At 35.9% G+C, this 18,166-nt stretch overlaps 2 protein-coding genes and 1 long non-coding RNA gene across 3 annotated transcripts in view; 2 read left to right on the top strand and 1 right to left on the bottom strand.

The window, feature by feature from the left end:
- Positions 1-6,717: 6,717 nt before the first annotated feature.
- Positions 6,718-18,166, top strand: part of LOC136274968 (uncharacterized) — a 59,425-nt gene continuing 47,976 nt past the window's right edge. The window contains exon 1 of the long non-coding RNA XR_010713425.1: positions 6,718-6,867. This is a non-coding gene — a long non-coding RNA (uncharacterized lncRNA). The remainder of the gene's footprint in view (positions 6,868-18,166) is intronic.
- LOC105328187 (bifunctional 3'-5' exonuclease/ATP-dependent helicase WRN) lies at positions 11,988-14,312 on the top strand. Its single transcript, XM_011428956.4, has 2 exons — positions 11,988-12,600; positions 13,275-14,312. The coding sequence occupies exons 1-2, from the start codon at positions 12,038-12,040 to the stop codon at positions 14,206-14,208; spliced, it is 1,497 nt and encodes a 498-aa protein (XP_011427258.4). The 5' UTR covers positions 11,988-12,037; the 3' UTR covers positions 14,209-14,312.
- On the bottom strand, positions 15,142-16,862 carry LOC117687489 (uncharacterized). The gene is made up of 2 exons (XM_066083078.1): positions 16,647-16,862; positions 15,142-16,487 (listed from the first exon to the last, which is right to left on the bottom strand). Exons 1-2 carry the CDS (start codon positions 16,799-16,801, stop codon positions 15,473-15,475), a joined length of 1,170 nt encoding a protein of 389 aa, XP_065939150.1. The 5' UTR covers positions 16,802-16,862; the 3' UTR covers positions 15,142-15,472.

Below are 18,166 nucleotides of genomic sequence, written 5' to 3'. Positions count from 1 at the left end.
AGTTTACACTTATGGAGCTTGCCCAAAGTCAACTGAAGCAGAAACAGCCTACCGTATACATCAAATCTGAACGAAAACTGAGTAAGTTTGCAGGAAGACCTGAAAATGACAGTGATCCGGATGTGGACGATTGGCTAATGGATATGAGAGAACATATACTGAGTATTCCATCAACAGAAGGAAAAATTGAATTCATCAATGACCACCTCATTGGATCTGCTAAAACAGAAGTTCGTCTAAGACCAGCAGAACTGAAGAAAACTCCAGAGGATATTCTTAAAATCATTGAAGACACTTATAAAGTGCAAGATACTGTAACTCAACTTCGTCATAAATTTTACGAGAGAAAACAGAACGATGGTGAAACATTAGAAACATATTCTCTGGCTCTCATGAAATTAGCGTCATTGATTGCGAAGAAAGAGGGTTGTGATATGAAAACCATGGACAAAGTTGTGACAGATAAATTCATAGATGGTATCATGGATTCACAGATCAAGAGAGAAGTGCGTCGATTTGCATTTGAAAACCCTAAATTACCGTTTATTGAATTCAGACAGAGGATGCTACAGTGGGTTGATGATACACCATCAGTTAAAGTCAACAAAGTATCAACTGAAACTCCGATCAGCGAAGATCTGTTAGAACTTGTGAAATGTCAACAAAACATGTTAGAACACCAACAGAAACAAATAGATATGCTGATGTCCATGACAAAACAGAAACCAAACTATTCTCCAAGATACAGGGGCCAAAACTACCGAGGTTACTCTAACAGAAGAGGACATGGAAGAGGATATTATAATAGCGGAAGAGGATATTATAATCGTGGAAAAGAAGAAGGACCAATGAATCACCCAAAAGGCACACCCTCTCAGTGGGGAGTCTAACTGATGAGGGGCCACTCAGGAAAGACTCTGAAACAGATTTACAACACCAAAGCATTCAAAGTGAAATCAGTATTTCAAAGTGTCCTACAACAAAAGTAAAACTGAATGAACTAGTTAATGTAACATTTTTATTAGACACGGGATCAGAAGTCTCTACATTGAGTGAAACTGTATATAGAAAATTCTTTCCAAACGTTGAACTTAGAGATACTCAAAGACTCCTGAAACTAGTTGCTGCAAATAATACTGTCATTCCATACATAGGCTATGTAGAACTTGACATTGAACTTTTTGGTTGTGTTTTTCATAGTGTTGGATTTCTTGTATCCAAAAATACTAATTCCAGTTCTGTCCAAGGAATTCTGGGATGCAATATTCTGAAATATGTTAACCGTGTTTTGAAAACTGATAACACTACACCTGCGTACATTAACAGAGAAGAAGAAGAAAACTGGAACAGAATATCAACAGTGTTTGATTTAACAGAGAACTGTGATCGGTTATCATTTGTGAAAGTGGCAGGAAAAGAAGACATTTTAATTCCAGCTTGTTCAATGAAAGTCGTCATTGGTTCAACGCGTCAAAATCGGAGAGGAGAAGAAATGGTAGCAGCTGTTCAAGCGATTCAAGGAGCAACTGGATCATTACCACGAAATATTTCTGTAATAGACACACTAAGTGAGGTAAAGAATGGAAAGATTCCTGTTCGTGTCTTAAATTTAGGAAACGAAGATATTTGGCTAAAACCCAAAAGCAGAATTGGAACTTTGCATAAAGTAGAAATAGTAAAGTCAACAGAGGATCATTGTGATATCGATGAAAAAGCAGAAGACAATATAAATGTGAAATCTGATGTAGAATTCCACATTGGTGATGTAGACTTTACTGAAAAACAGAAAGCACAGTTTGACGCTTTATTAAAGAAACATTCCAATGCATTTTGTCAAAATGATTCTGATTTGGGACATTCATCTCTAGTTAAACATTCGATCAAATTAACTGACGAAATACCCATTCGTGTACCACATAGAAGAATTCCACCCAATCAATTGGAGGAAGTGAAACAACATTTGAGTAAGCTGTTGGATCAAGGAATCATCAGAAAAAGTAACAGTCCTTTCGCATCAGCCATCGTTATTGTCCGCAAGAAGGATGGAAGTATAAGGCTATGTGTCGACTATAGACAATTGAACAAGAAGACCATCAAAGATGCATACCCCCTCCCGAGGATAGAAGAGACTCTTGAAATGTTACATGGTGCTAAGTACTTTAGTTCCATAGATTTGGCACAAGGATACTATCAAGTGGAGATGGATGAGGAATCAATTCCCAAGACAGCATTCAGAGTTGGAACCGGAGGACTCTATGAATACCTTCGCATGCCTTTTGGCCTGTGCAACAGTCCAGCCACTTTCCAGCGACTGATGGAGGCTTGCTTTAGTGAAGAAAATTTTGAAATTCTGTTATTATATCTTGATGACATTTTAGTTTTCTCAAAATCTATCGAAGAACATTTTGCTAGACTCGATATTGTGTTTTCTAAACTTAAACAGCATGGACTCAAAATGAAACCTTCAAAATGCTGGTTTTTCCAAAAATCTGTTAAATATTTAGGACATATTGTATCATCTGAGGGAATTTCTACTGACCCAGATAAAACAGCAGCTGTGAAATCGTGGGCTAAACCAACTACAGAAAAAGAATTGAGATCTTTCTTGGGAATGGCTGGTTATTACCGCCGCTTTGTGAAAGACTTTTCCAAAATCGCAAGACCTTTACATGAACTTACATCTGGTGGAAAGAAGTCGACAAAGAAAAAGAAAGTGAAACGGATTTCCATTCCAGAGTCGTGGACAAAAGAATGTGATGATGCATTCGAAACTCTAAAACAGAAACTTACATCTTCGCCAGTACTTGGATATCCTGATTTTAAACGTGAATTCATCGTAGAAACTGATGCAAGTATGGATGGTCTTGGTGCCGTGTTATCACAACAACAGGAAAATGGCAAAGTTGTTATTGCCTATGCATCAAGAACACTTAGACCGCAAGAACGAAACATGAACAACTACAGTTCCATGAAGTTAGAGCTACTTGCTCTGAAATGGGCCGTAACAGAGAAGTTTCGTGATTATTTACTTGGATCTCGATTCATAGTTTGTACGGACAACAATCCATTGAGTTATCTTCAGACTGCAAAGTTAGGAGCTACGGAAATGAGATGGGCTAGCCAATTAGCACAGTTCAACTTTGAGGTGAAATTCCGATCTGGAAAATCGAATCGAAATGCTGACGCATTAAGTCGAAAACCTATTCCAAAAGTTAGGACTGTGACATGTCATTCTGAAACTGCAGTTCAGAGTATCGTGTGTAGTTCCCCATTGATGGATTTATCGAAGGAAATATCTGTTACGCCTACTTCTGTTAACGCCATACATGCAGAATCAAGAATAGATGCCACATCAACGTTACCAGGATATGAAACAGCAGAAATAGCGTCATTACAACAGAATGATCCATTGATTAGCCGTGTTATTTACTGGTTGAGGTCCTCTACCAAACCGACTACAGTACAGTTGAAGCAAGAAAACAAAGACGTTAGGAAACTTCTGAAACAAAGAGACAAATTAAAGTTTGAAGAAGATATCTTGTATCGAACCATAGAAATGGAAACTGGATTAATAACTCAACTTGTGCTTCCAACCATATTGAAGGATCATGTGTTAGAATCTCTCCATAACCATGCAGGACATCAGGGATGTGAAAGAACACTATCGTTAATTCAGAAACGGTGCTACTGGCCAACCATGGTGAAAGATGTAGAACTGTATTGTAAAAGCTGTGAAAGATGCATGGTAGCCAAAGCTCCTATTCCATCTATACGAACACCGATAACTAGTTTACTAGCATATCAGCCACAGGACATTTTAGCGATAGATTTTACTATAATGGAACCTTCATCTGATGGCAGAGAGAATGTGCTTGTCATGACAGACATTTTTAGTAAGTTCACACAAGCTGTTCCGACGAAAGACCAAAAAGCACTGACAGTGGCAAAAGTTCTTATCAAAGAGTGGTTTTTCCATTATGGCATACCAAGGAGAATTCACAGTGATCAAGGGAGAAACTTTGAGAGTTCCATCGTCAAAGAACTTTGTGATATGTATCATGTTTCCAAAAGTAGAACCACCCCATATCATCCGGAAGGAAACGGACAAGTTGAAAGATATAACAGAACTATGCATAATTTGTTAAAGACCTTATCACCAGAACAGAAACGGAAATGGACGGAACATCTACCAGAATTAGTGTACATTTACAATTCAACAATTCATTCGTCAACTGGATATACGCCATATTTTCTCATGTTCGGTCGTGAACCAGTGTTACCCATTGACCATTTGTTAGGAATATCTACTCCAGACCCAGACAGCATCGATAAGTACCTTTCCAACCATAAAGAGAAACTTGGAATTGCATTTAATCACGCACGGAAAAATTTAGAGGAAAATGCAGAGAGAAGACAAGAACATTATAACAAAAGTGCAAAAGAAAGTGTTATTCCTGTAGGAACCCGAGTGTTAATCCGAAATCGTGTGCAAGGAAGGAATAAGATTCAAGATGTGTGGGACCCCACTCCTTATAAAGTCATTAGTGCATTAAGTGATAACGTATATTCTATTCAGTTAGCAGATGGTTCAGGACCAGTGAAAAATGTGAACAGAAGAGAAATTCTTAACACCGGTGAAATTATTACAGAGGAACCAGATGTGGAAATTCCAGTTACAAATTCTGATGACTCCGATGAGGAAGATTCCTATTTCAAGGTGATGCATTGCGACCAAAATGAAGATATCGAAGAAGAAACAGTAAATACAGCAAGTGATACAGAACAGCCAACTGTTCTGCCAAGACGTTCCACGCGAGCTACCGCTGGAAAACATTCAAATCCGAATCGTCTTCCTAAATCTACTGTGTCTGTACAAAGGACTGTGATTCAAAACAAAAACTTTCAAGAACTTAGTGATGCAGTTGTTAACTTAGGAACTGCATTGGCAACAAAGTTGAATGAAGCGTGGAAACAGTATTAATTGTGTATTACTTTCATGCTGTATAAACTGTTCATATGAATGAATTTTTTTATGACTGACTGGAAATTTTTTTTCTCACCTCATAATGTATTCATCCTGTTTTATAACAAAATTTGTTCCATTGCTGAGGGCAGCAATAACAAAGTGGGGGAATATGTGAGATGAAGAATTGTATATCTTATATTTTTTAAATACATATTTTATATATAAGTTTAAAAATTCAAATAAAAAATATAGAGGTTCAACTGGGGATTGAACCCTGGCCGCTGGAAGTGATGACCACTGTCTTATCCAGTAGGCTACGGATGCTTATGTAACAAGATGTGTTTTATTTTATTACATCATAATATTGTTAGTTAATCTATAGGAAAATGGTTTAAACATTTTGAACACATATGTGAATTAGTATTATTTTGAATATGATAATGTAAGGTACTTTTCATATAGTGTATGGATATTAATAGTTTTTTTTGAAAGCAATTTTATAAAGAAATTGATTTTGTTAGATTTTCAATTATCATAGAGATTATAAATTTCGGACAATAGCCATTTTGTTTGTGACCATTGCTGAGGCCAGTTGTGAGTTGAGAAAACTTTTGTAAGTAAAATAATTGTACTGCTACTATATTGTATTGAAGTAAAGTTAGTTTTTTTATCAGTAATTATATCAAAGTAATCATTGTATCACAGATGAGAGTATATGTTGAAATTATCAAGAAAGTTTACAAAGTTTAAAGGTTTCACAGTGAATTGTACTCATGATTTGAATACAGACTAATGTTTGAAAAGGGTACAGTGATATTGATTTTACATATATTTTTATACAATTATAGACATGCATATTTTGCATAGTTACATGTCTAAATGGTTTGTTTCAGATATTATCTACCAGTACATGTAATACAGTTCCTTTCACCCTTATTTAGGGTAGGTACATGTGTACTTGAGAAATTATTGACTATGGCATTTACATATTGTCAGAGTATATTTTTAATCTGCAACATTGCATATTCAATATTGTAATAGGGTTATTTCTTTTTATGACCATCATTTATTAAATATAAGATAATTAGAAAAACAATATTTCGTACTTGAACATATGTGTCATTATAGTAATTGAATCAATTGTGATGCTTTATGATTGTGAAGTTTATATGTGTATTATGTTTTGTAGGAGCGTCACCATAATAATAATAATATCAACAATAAACGAAGTACATCTATGCCATACTCGTTTGTTACAAGTACATTTTTTTTATTGTTTATTATCTCTTTTGCAATATTAAAGTGATAAATATCCAAACCTACATGTAAAGTAAAAATTAACAAATGATAAAGTCCTGCCTTTTTAACCAAAATTTTGTAATCATACATTGACGAATGAAGATTATATACACATTAAGCAGAATTCATGGTATATGAAAATATTACCAACAGGGATATATTGGCAAATACAGTTTATAATGTCATCAGAACAGTATATCTACATCTGTGCACATCCATACTGTTTACACGGAAGCACCTGTCAGTGATATGTACCAATTTATTGACGTATATAGCTGTTTAAACATCTCCCAATGATATGCACTAATTTATTGAGGTTCTCTAATCTAAAGAACTGTATTTACACATACTTAGGTTCATATGTTGTACAATTGGAAAATTTCTAAGTCATAAATTCCCTACACTGATAGTTTACATAAAACTTTGATAAACACGTGTTACGCGTGGATTGCTGATCGAACACCCTCAGTATAAAAACCCCGCGTAAGTTTAGATTTGATACAAATTGAGGATGATGTTCAGTGACGGTGAGATGAAGTTTGTTCTGGTAGCGTGCGTCCTTACCATTGGCTTAATCTGCTTTGTGGAAGGACAAACAAAAGGTATGGTAAAGGTCATAAAGAAAACATTGCATGCATCTAGTTGTGAATGAATAAGGAATAAGGAATATGGGCGTCGGAACCGGGGGGGGGGGGCTTTTTTTGCAAAGTTATACCTAACCATTAGAAACATAGCATGAGAGAGGGTTTAGCCCCCCCCCCCCCACTTTTTCTCGCAGGAAAGATTATTGTTCCTTAATTTAACTTGAAAGATTGAGAAGTTGGATTCAGAAGCATACTAGCCCCCCCCCCCCCCCCCCCCCCGGATAAGTTTTTGGATAAGTTTTTTTCTTTCTTTTGGAAGTGTAGGTACCCCCCACGGACCACGGATTAGGATTTCCATGATTTTTGGAATTACTTTTTTCTCAATAATTCTGAGGATTAGTCTAGCCCCCCACTTTGAATTTGCTACCGACGCCAGTGAGGAATCATTCTTTGAGTATTATGAGGTGATAATTTCGGTCGGGGTGTGATCAAATCCAATAAAGCCCGAAGGGCTTTATGATAGATTTGATCACACCCCGACCGAAAGTATCATCTCATAATATTCAAAGAATGATTCCTTATTACTTATATTTATATAATTTTAATTAAGCCATCGTACGATTATATATTTAAATATTAATAAGCAGACTCCGCTGGCGCCTCGATATGGCGTCATTTTTATTATGGGTTATATAGTACAAAATCGATATGTAGTGTTATCACAGGCAAAGACACTGGATAATGTAAATATACCAAAGTATAACCGCAATACTTGCATTGGATACATATATTCAGAAAACGAAACTTTTCTAGCAAGGCAGTCTTAAGAGGCAGTCTACGATAGAACCATGCAAAATCAAAATTTTATAATGAAGGGTGTAGATTAATTTTCATAGTTTATCTGGATATATCTAAAGTATATTGTCTATTTTATCAAATTTTCATGGTTAAATTTATCTGCACCACTGAAATCCCCCAGATAAGACCATTTCTATTTTTAGCTCATTATTCATAATAAATTTCATGCATGAATAAGGCTAATTTCATAGAGTCATTTAAGTATTAAATAGAGTTTAATCATACATGGAGTCAGATTCACATAACATCTGATAAAAATACCTTTGATTTGGTGCACACATATTTTTTAATTCATTCGTTGATTTTAAGCTAGATGATCAAATATTATAATAAGATACTGTGGTTTCATCAATATTCGTTGAATACCAATTTTCGTGGATTTCGTTGTTAAGTTGATCCACGAAATTAAATGTTCATTGAAGTTCAATTTCAACTAACATTTTGTATTGATGGGATCATTGGCCACGAAATTACGTATCCTTGAAACTGTGGTTTTCCGAATATCCACGAAAATTGATACCCACGAAAATTAATGAAACTACAGTAGGTAATTTCCAAAACACACTACTTCTCTTAGTAGGATATAAAACCTCAAGAATCGTTTTAAATTTAGAGTTTCTTGGTTCAAACAATAGAATTATCCATAAAAAAATATATTTGAATGGGAATTTGGTTGCAAATTGGAGAAATTGGAGAAAATATCGGGAGGCCCAGAGTACCAACAGAAAAGAGTGTAGAAAGTCATACCTCAAATATATTAACAACATGTTAGGCGAGGAGGGCCATTCAAACAAGAAGCTATACTCGTACATCAAGAGTAAGCGCTGTGACAGTTCAGGTGTCTCCCCCTTGCGGAATGAGGGTTTGCTTCACTCCAGTCCAAAGGAAAAGGCAGAGATTTTGAATCAACAGTTTTCATCTGTCTTCCATACGGAGTCACTTAGTAACCTGCTGGACCTTGGCCAATCAACCTATCCAGGGGTTAATAACATCAAAGTCACAGAAAAAGGTGTCCTCAAACTATTGCAAAACCTGAACCCAAACAAGGCTAGTGGACCAGACAACATATCAGCCAGATTTTTGAAAGCAATGGCTACATCAGTGTCTCCTATACTAACCATCATATTCCAATCATCATTAGACCAAGGGAAAGTCCCAGATGATTGGAAAACTGCATATGTCACACCATTATTCAAGAAAGGAGACAAATCCAGAGCATCTAACTACCGTCCAGTGTCTCTAACATCTATATGCTGTAAGACCTTAGAGCATATTGTCCATAGCCATGTCATCAATCACCTGGAGAGAAATAACATCCTCTCAGACCAGCAACATGGTTTTAGGAAGAGACGATCATGTGAAAGTCAACTGATAACAACTATCCATGATCTAGCAAGTAGCCTCGACCAACGCCAACAGGTAGATGCAGTCTTACTTGACTTCAGCAAAGCCTTTGATAAAGTCCCCCACCATCGACTAGCCCTCAAACTGGAGCACTATGGTGTGAGAGGACAGACCCTGGAGTGGATCAGTAGCTTCTTATCTGACAGAAGCCAACAAGTGGTTGTTGATGGAGAGATGTCATCAGCTGCTCCTGTAACATCTGGAGTACCCCAGGGCACAGTGCTTGGTCCACTACTGTCCCTGGTATACATCAATGATCTACCATCCCGAGTCAAATCAACAGCAAGGCTCTTTGCTGATGACTGCTTGCTGTACCGCAGGATAGTTAATGAGGAGGACACAATCACTCTTCAAGAAGACTTAAACCAACTACAAGTATGGGAGTCTGAGTGGCTGATGAGCTTCAACCCAGAGAAATGTGAAGTAATACGCATCACCAACAAAAGGCGTATAATCGAAGCCAATTATTCCATCCATGGCCAAACTTTGCAGTTCACCACCAAAGCAAAGTACCTAAGTGTGTTACCATCGACAACAAGCTCAACTGGGGACCACATATTAACAACATTACCAGGAAAGCCAACAACACCACTGCTTTCCTGAGTCGCAACCTATCTGGTTGCCCACGGTCCATCAAGGCAACCAGCTATAAGACCCTAGTGAGACCTCAGGTGGAATATGCCTCTACAGTATGGGATCATACCAACAAGACCCACATCAATAAGATAGAGGCGGTACAACGAAGAGCTGCACGATACATCATGGGCGACTATAGCAGGGAGAGCCGCGTAACATCCATGCTCAATCATCTCCATCTTGATACCCTGCAGTCCAGGCGGATAACATCACGAGCCACCATGATGTACAGGATTGTGAATGGATACATCGACATACCATCTAGTCATTTACATCCTGTAAACAGCTGTAATACTAGAGGACATACTATGAGGTTCCTACAACCATTTTGCCACTTAAAATGTTATCAGGACTCCTTCTTTCCAGCCGGAGTAGTAATCTGGAACTCACTTTCACCAGCCATAGTGACAGCTGATTCACTCGAGGCCTTCAAAGCCCGAATCAGCCCCAGATCCTACCCATTGTAATAATTGAAGATTTTAACCAGATTTTAACGAGGCCTTCCTCAGCATGATTTTAACCTTTTAATCATGTGCGATAATGCCCAACCTTGGTGCCAGGCACATTACTGGAAGAAGAAGAAGAAGAAATAAATATTAAGCTTATATTCCGGTGTTTAAATTCGGGATTTTTACAAATTAAATTATCTCCCTTTGTGGAACTCTCGTGTAAAGAAGATAAAGAAGAATGATTGGAGAAAGCCAGATGTCAACAAAATGGATGGTTTGAAATGTAGTTTTGGTGAAAATTGTAAAGAGAAAGCAGATAATATACTTTAGGATTGTAAGAAAAACACTTCAGCACACTTGAGATTTTTTAAATGTACCTCTGAGTCAGATTTTGTACAAATACCAGAATCATCGTGCTGGTGTGCATGGGTTGAGGCTGTCAATTTTCAGCGGGCGTACATGTGCTAAACACAGGCAGGAATATGAAATTCAGTGGAAAAGGAAAAGGAGAACATGGTGTCATTCACTACATAAACAATCTCAATCTGGCATAATCGCGAGTGGAATTACATTCATTCAAAGCCGAGAGATATGGATGAAGCTGAGCACACATTTTCCAACTGGTTCTGGTAAGAAAAAATTGCCTTTACCCAATGACATAATTCTTAACAAACCAAAAATATTTATATAACAGTACTCTTATGTGTACCAGTAAATATTGCTAGGACAAACTACATGTATGTATGCATAAAATAAATGCACATCAATATTAGATTAAAACTGCCCCCCTCCCAATTTGATTAGACTATATATCTATGGAAAAGATATACAGTTCAGTTTTTATAGTGGTATAGTGTTCTAAACTTAAAATTTACTTGTTGAAATACTCATACAAATTTGAAAACCTATTTTTATTATTCAAGGAATGAATTAGTGCTTTTATAAACCCATGCTTGATCTCAATTTCCTTACCTGTTGTCACTGATAAATTATTGTTTTGATTATGAACAAAAACTCTGTTAAATGAACCAACGTTTACGGGGAAATTAATGCATAATTGACACATCAGAATGATCAGATGTTTGGAATTTTACCATTAATAGGTGTTCGCAGAAAACGCATTGAGAGAAAACTGTATCAAGATTAATACAGATCTGAAGGAGGAGTTGAAAGGTGTGTTTTTTACACAATTGATTGACTGAATTATTATGATGTATTCAACTCATAAAACTTTGTTGTACATTACATATGAAACAGAAAATATAAATACAAAGGAGTTGAGGAGTACTACATGTAAGAACAAATGTTGTCCAAAGATATTTAGGGGGGAGGGGGGGGGGCATGCCAGGCCTGGATCTTTCATTTAAGTATTTAAGAGAAAAACAGGTTTATACATAAAAATGTCTTAAAAATCAAAGGGAATTTCAAATGGTTAATGTATTTGTCCCATCAAGATAGCATTATAGTTTGTATTCATGCTAAAAACTTATTTAGCTGGACAACATTAGATTAACTGATAATAACAGTGTCTTTTAATGGTTAAAAATCTTTAATCATCTACACTTTATATTTAGTTATTTTACAATATGTCTATTGAGAGTTCAACTAATCAACATTTGGGATATCCAATTGATACTTGTATATGTACATTAGATATTGTGTATGAAAATCAGAAATAAGATTTAATTGGCTATATTTTTGTTAATATCATCGTCGCAAACCACGGTTTTGAGTCCACAAGTTTCCTCAAACATCGTCGCAAACCACGGTTTTGAGTCCACAAGTTTCCTCAAACCCGTGGTTGTCTCGAAGTTACTTCGCGTGATTCTCATGAATTATGCATGAACCTAATAAACCAATCAAATTGCACCCGAGCAAGTTTTTACTCGGAGAGTCTGAAAATATCAAACCAATTACTGAACGCCTTACTGACGATATTTGGAAGTACAGTAACAATGGCGGCGCCCTGCATAACAACATTGCAGGAAATATTTGAAGTAGAGAAATTGAGCGCAGAACAAGAAAAAGCTATCGACAGTCTTTTGGCAAAGAAGGATGTGTTCCTCTCTCTTAGGACAGGTGGTGGGAAGTCTTTGTGCTACATGGCCTTCCCTATTTTTTATGAATATAGCAATTCATTGGATGTGCAACCACAAGTTCTTATTATCAGTCCCCTCTTGTCCATTATGAAGGAACAGACGGATCTTTTAGCATCAAAGGGGTTTACCGCCACATTCATTGGCAAAGACAAGTCTGAGGATGTCTCGATACTCGACGGTAAATACCAATTTGTCTTTTCGTCACCAGAAGCTATACTGCAGAACGATAAATGGCGGGATATGTTGTCAGGATCCAAATCCTTTAGATTATTCGTTGTGGATGAAGCCCACACTCTTGTTCATTGGTAAGTATATAAAAATATTAAACAGTAGTTATTACAAGTTATGTTGAAAGGGCAATGGCATAACAAATTCAAAAGAGGGAGAGGTGTTTTTTGAAGGGGGATATTGATTGGCAGACAGACACTTCGGCCAATGAGTGTTGCCACCTTGGCAACACCAAGATGTTGACACCTCGGCCAAATTAATTTATACTAATTACGTATTAAATTATATGAATGCAAACAGTATTATTTTGCCAAGGAAATCTGTGGCAATAACTTGAAGGTGGATATCTTATTGTTTCTTATATTTTGATCCCCATAATATGGTATGTAAATAATTATTTTTCTCGGATATCATCTGTCGATCTAACGAAACAAAAGTTGTTCTGTAGTTTGACAACTTGAACCTACATAGGAAGTTTAATTTATTCCTTAAACGCTTAGAGGAAAAAAGCGTGGAAGGCTACGGTGAAACCTGTAGGGGACTAATAAATAGTAAGAAATGGGAGGAATGGGGGATTCCAGTAGGGAATATATACTGCTCATGCAGTGGTCTCAGAGTGCTTCATTATTTTGGCCCAAGTTTCAAAAATTAAAGATAAAAAATTGAATGTGTGTAGGATTTGTATTACTGGTACATGTACCATACTTTTAACTTAAGAGGTATTTACTTTTTTTTATTAATTTATTTTTAGGGGTGAAAATACAAAACATGGACAAGCTTTCAGGGAATGGTTTTCACGGACAGGTGAGATCAGGTCATTGATAAGTTGTCCAGCCCTAGTGATTACAGCCACTGCTAGCAAGGAGGCAAGAAAAGTGATTAAGAAGCGACTGGCTTTAAACAACTGTGTGGACATTATTGACAGTCCTGATAGAGAGAACATAAAGTTATTTGTTCAAAAGTTAAAAAACACTGTGCCCATCGATGAAACATTTGGCTGGTTGACACATGATTTATCTACGAGAAAAAAAGACTGTCCAAGAACACTTATTTTTTGTTCAAGCATAAAAATTTGTGCAGACATATACACTGCATTTTTAATGGTGTTAGACAACTCTGTAATGGAATTTGTTAATATGTTTCATTCATGTACATCTGAAAATGTTAAGGAAACAATTAGAGAGGACATGAATGATGATAATGGAAATATTAGAGTTTTAATTGCTACTAGTGCTGCAGGTATGGGAGTGAATTACAAAGGAGTAAACAATGTTGTACATTATAGTCCTCCTAAAGATATGGATAGCTTTGTTCAGCAGCTTGGTCGTGCTGGCCGTGATGGTAGTCAGTCCTTACATCTGCTTCTTTATAATAGTAGACATACTCATAAACTTGAAGCTGACATGAAGACATATATTGAAAATAAAGATAAGTGTCGTAGACTTCAAATATTGGAATCATATGATTCGCTTCCTAATGTAGAACTTGTAAAACATTTATGTTGTGATATATGTTCCCAAAATTGTAATTGCAGTGGTGACTGTTGTGAACTGTATCAACATCCATATTTTTTATTTCAAAGTGATGATGTTTCTAGTGATGACAACTCTTGCATGTCAGATAGCACAGACTTAGAAAGTGATGATGTACTTGATATAGATGATACATATCCAGAGTTGGAGTAAGAAAGCTTTTTTCCAATGTTTCACTGTTATAAAATTTAAAACAATGTACATGTAATATAAACCATTTAAATCTATGAATTAAACTTTGTTCTTTATCACTTGAACATTGATTTCACAACTTGTTTTTAGTGGGATAGACATTAATTCTAAATGGCTTTTCAAAAATTAAGTTGCTAAAAAATTTTAGAGGAAGGATATGGGGGGGGGGGGCACATTCCTCTGAAAGAAAAACCCTTACTTTTTTTATGGATAGGGGTGAACTGGATTTTTTAAATATATTTTTTGCTACACAGTATACTCGTGCTTTAATAATTCTAAACACTTGCATTTAGTAACTGTTAATGTCTATTCCTGTTTCAACTTATAACAGATGAACTAGAAATCATGGAAGGATTTAGCTGAATGAAACAATGTTTCTAGTTTTTCTTCTTGACTATTTCAAGAATAAATGTGGCTATTCCAAGAATAAATGTAAAGGGACAGGCACTTTCCATTTTACCCCACCTTCACATTTAAATATTTCCCCTCTCCTACCTTAAAAAAAAACATATAAAAAGTGCCTTCTAACCCTTCCATACATTTTTTCCTGTATTAGCCAGATTTATTTCTTTACTTTATCCAATGCAACTTGTTTGACATTGAAAATTACTCAAGAGGCTAAAGGCTATTCCAGATGGAAAAAATAACTGGGAGCGATGAAACTTTTTTTTGTGCGATATCTTTTCGTCCTAATAAAAGTACATGTAGTAAAATATTTTAATACACTTGCATGCATTTTTTTTTCAAAATTAAATGAGGGATTACCAGATTTTTTCCAACTGAAATATCTTTTGTTGGAAGAGTTTCTAGTACATGTATTTCATTACCTGGTACATGGTATAGAAATTACCCAAGAGGAATTGCAAATGTATTGACCTATTCAAAGCAACAACATAAAATTTAATTGGTTTATTTTCTTTAGCATAAAGGACAAGGTCATACTTATTGGTCAAAGTAAACATTGCAACTTTACGATTACCAAGGATTAGAGATTTTAATCCTTATAAATTATAAGTTAATTTGAAAATCACTGCAACATATTCATACAGTCAGATATGTGTATCAATGAAATAGTTCTGATTCATATCACATAATTGATAATAAGATACTGCAATGCAATAAGTTTTGTAATATTGATATTGTGTGTAACACATAACATATGGACATGTATATTCAGTCAAAACATACAAGAGAGTCTAGGTGAAAAAGGACCAATGTTAACATTTCACTGCAGCGATTTAGAAGCAATTTTCTTCTGCGTGCCCATCCACTGATGCAAGGATTTAGGATCAAGCTTGGATAGTGGGTCTTTAAATTTACTGAACGATGGCCAATCCTTTACAACACCGTGTCCATTTTTGAGTACACATTCTGCAATTCGACCGATATCCACAGATTTGTCCACCTGTGGTCTTTTCCTCCCAGCTCTCACTGTATTGTTTACTTGCATAAGTTTTTGTTTCATATTATCAATAACTTGTGTGGACATTGTAACTACCTTGGCAGAATTGAAAGACTTGTTTGAACCCTGTGTGTTCAGCTGAGATTTTATCTTTTTGATCTGTAGTTCCACACAGTTATCATTCGGTATATTTTGGTCCACTCCTCCCATCAAATTCTGGCATATGTTCCATTTATATTCGAAACTTTCTTTTGGGCTGAGTATCGCAACAAAAGAGGCAATATATCTCCACAGCCACAACTTATATTTAGTATGTCCAAGCGCACCTGCATACATCCATTCAAATTTAGCATTCCGAAGACAACGTTCACCGTCTCCCATCCTGTAGGCATCACAAGTGTCGACTAGCAATAGAGCCATCCTTATAAAACTTGATACAACACTGTCGGATCTTTTTGTCAAAGTACTCTCATGGAACTGCCATTGATGCTTCTTTTTAAGATGATTCCTAAAGTGGCCCTCTGTTACATAGTGTTTGTCACACAATGCACACTGAAAACCAGTTGCACTCTTCATTTCACAAAGTTTATTACAGTCTATATCTAACTGCTTGATGTTTTCGTTTAGCTCATCTATATATGCTGTATCTTTAACTCCTAGAACATCCATTACTAAATCGGCTTGATCATATAACCAGTCTGTTTTCTGATTTTCATTCATGAGGGAGAATAATGGAAAGCTGCCAGGTTTGTCATCCATATCATTCATGCTGTGTAGGCTCATAAATGCTGCAACCACATATCCACTCATTGCATCCACCACAAAGTTCATGTGTGACCTAAATAGGTAATAAAGAAAATCCTTTGAGCTTTGTATCTTGCTTATAGCTGGACAAATTGCACATAATCTTGTTTGGCCAACATAAAAGTATCTAAGCAAACATAAAATGGAAAAATTATGTTTTTAAACATAAAGATAATACAAACATATCTATTACCTGAAATCTTTAGTGACCTGCTCTGCTCCAGATACATTTCTCCTGTTGATTAGGTTTCTAAGTTGATAGAGACTGCCCCCATCGCTGCTGCTTTCTTCTTTGTAAAACTCTTGATATACACTCTGAAGTAAATTGAAAATATCTAAACCTGACATGCTGACACATATTGATTTTCAACACTATACTGTTAAATTGCTTACTCAAGTATAATATTTGTAATATATGATTGATACAAAAATTTTAACTTAATCGTTACCTAGTTCTATGTTTCCAAAAAATAAATAAATTAATCAACATGTTTTTTACATAAACATTTTGATACCTGATGTTTGCCAAAACAAATTGACTTACCCAAGAAATTAGTAAACCAACAAGAGGCCCAGGGGCCACATCGCTCACCTGAGCAACAATTGCCTTAATTCTGATCAAATTAGCATTGCAGTATCAAAATATCTTGACAACTAAGTACAGTAGATCTTGCTAAAAAAAATAGAAAATCTGTCAATTTTTATCCACCTCTTTTTTTGGGTAAATACCAAGCCCCTTTTGTTGTTGTACCTGAAAGAAGATTTTTCTCTATTCCAATTTACCCCCCCCCCCCTCCATTTCGTGGCCCCCCTTTTCTCTAGGGAATCATGGTTTCATCAAACTTAAATCTGCATAACCTGTGCTTTCACACTAAGTACTGAGTTTTGGACCGAAAACTTTCCCAGAATATTTTTAAAGATTTTTCTCTATATATTCCTATGTAAAAATTCAAACTGCCGTCACGGCCCAGCCCTATCACTAGGGACTGTGATTTTGCAAACTTAAATTTACACTATCCGAGGATGCCTCTACACAAGTTTAGGCTTTTCTGGCCAAATAGTCTTTAAAAAGAAGATATTAAAGATTTTCTCTATATATTCCTATGTAAAAATTCATCCCCCATTGTGGCCTCACCATACCCCATGACTATTATTCAAACAAACTTGAATCTTTACGATCTTGGGATGCTTCCACTTAAATTTGGGCTTTCCTGGCCTTATAGTTTTGAGAAGAAGATTTTTAAAGATTTTCTCTATATATAAAAATTTATCCCCCATTGTGGCCCCGCCCTACCCCCAGGGACCATGATTTGAACAAACTTGAATCTACATTATCTGAGGATGGTTACAATTTCAGCTTTCTTGGCCATAAAGTTTTGAAAAGAATTTTTTTTAAAGATTTTCTCTATATATTCCTATATAAAAATTTATCCCCTAATTGTGGCCCCACCCTACCCCTGGGGACCATGATTTGAACAAACTTGAATCTACACTATCTGAGGATGCTTCCACTCAAATTTAAGCTTTTCTGGCCTTATAGTTTTTGAGAAGAAGATTTTTTAAAAAAATTTCGATATATTCCTATGTAAAACATGACCCCCCTCTTGTGGCCCCACCCTACCCCCGGGGACCATAATTTGAACAAACTTGAATCTACACTACCTGAGGATGCTTCCATTTTAATTTGAGCTTTTCTGGCCTGATAGTTTTTAA

This window comes from Magallana gigas, chromosome 4 (genome assembly GCF_963853765.1).
Source record: "Magallana gigas chromosome 4, xbMagGiga1.1, whole genome shotgun sequence".
In the NCBI taxonomy this organism is placed as follows: Eukaryota; Metazoa; Mollusca; class Bivalvia; order Ostreida; family Ostreidae; genus Magallana; species Magallana gigas.
This window is presented reverse-complemented; position numbering and strand designations above follow the sequence as displayed.

Excerpts from the sequence above, each read along its gene's own strand:
- LOC105328187 (XM_011428956.4), top strand. The coding sequence starts at position 12,038 with ATGAACCTAATAAACCAATCAAATTGCACCCGAGCAAGTTTTTACTCG. Across the intron at positions 12,601-13,274 it reads GCCCACACTCTTGTTCATTG|GGGTGAAAATACAAAACATG; the intron begins GTAAGTATATAA and ends ATTTATTTTTAG.
- LOC117687489 (XM_066083078.1), bottom strand. The coding sequence starts at position 16,801 with ATGTCAGGTTTAGATATTTTCAATTTACTTCAGAGTGTATATCAAGAG. Across the intron at positions 16,488-16,646 it reads CAGGTCACTAAAGATTTCAG|GTCACACATGAACTTTGTGG; the intron begins GTAATAGATATG and ends TTACCTATTTAG.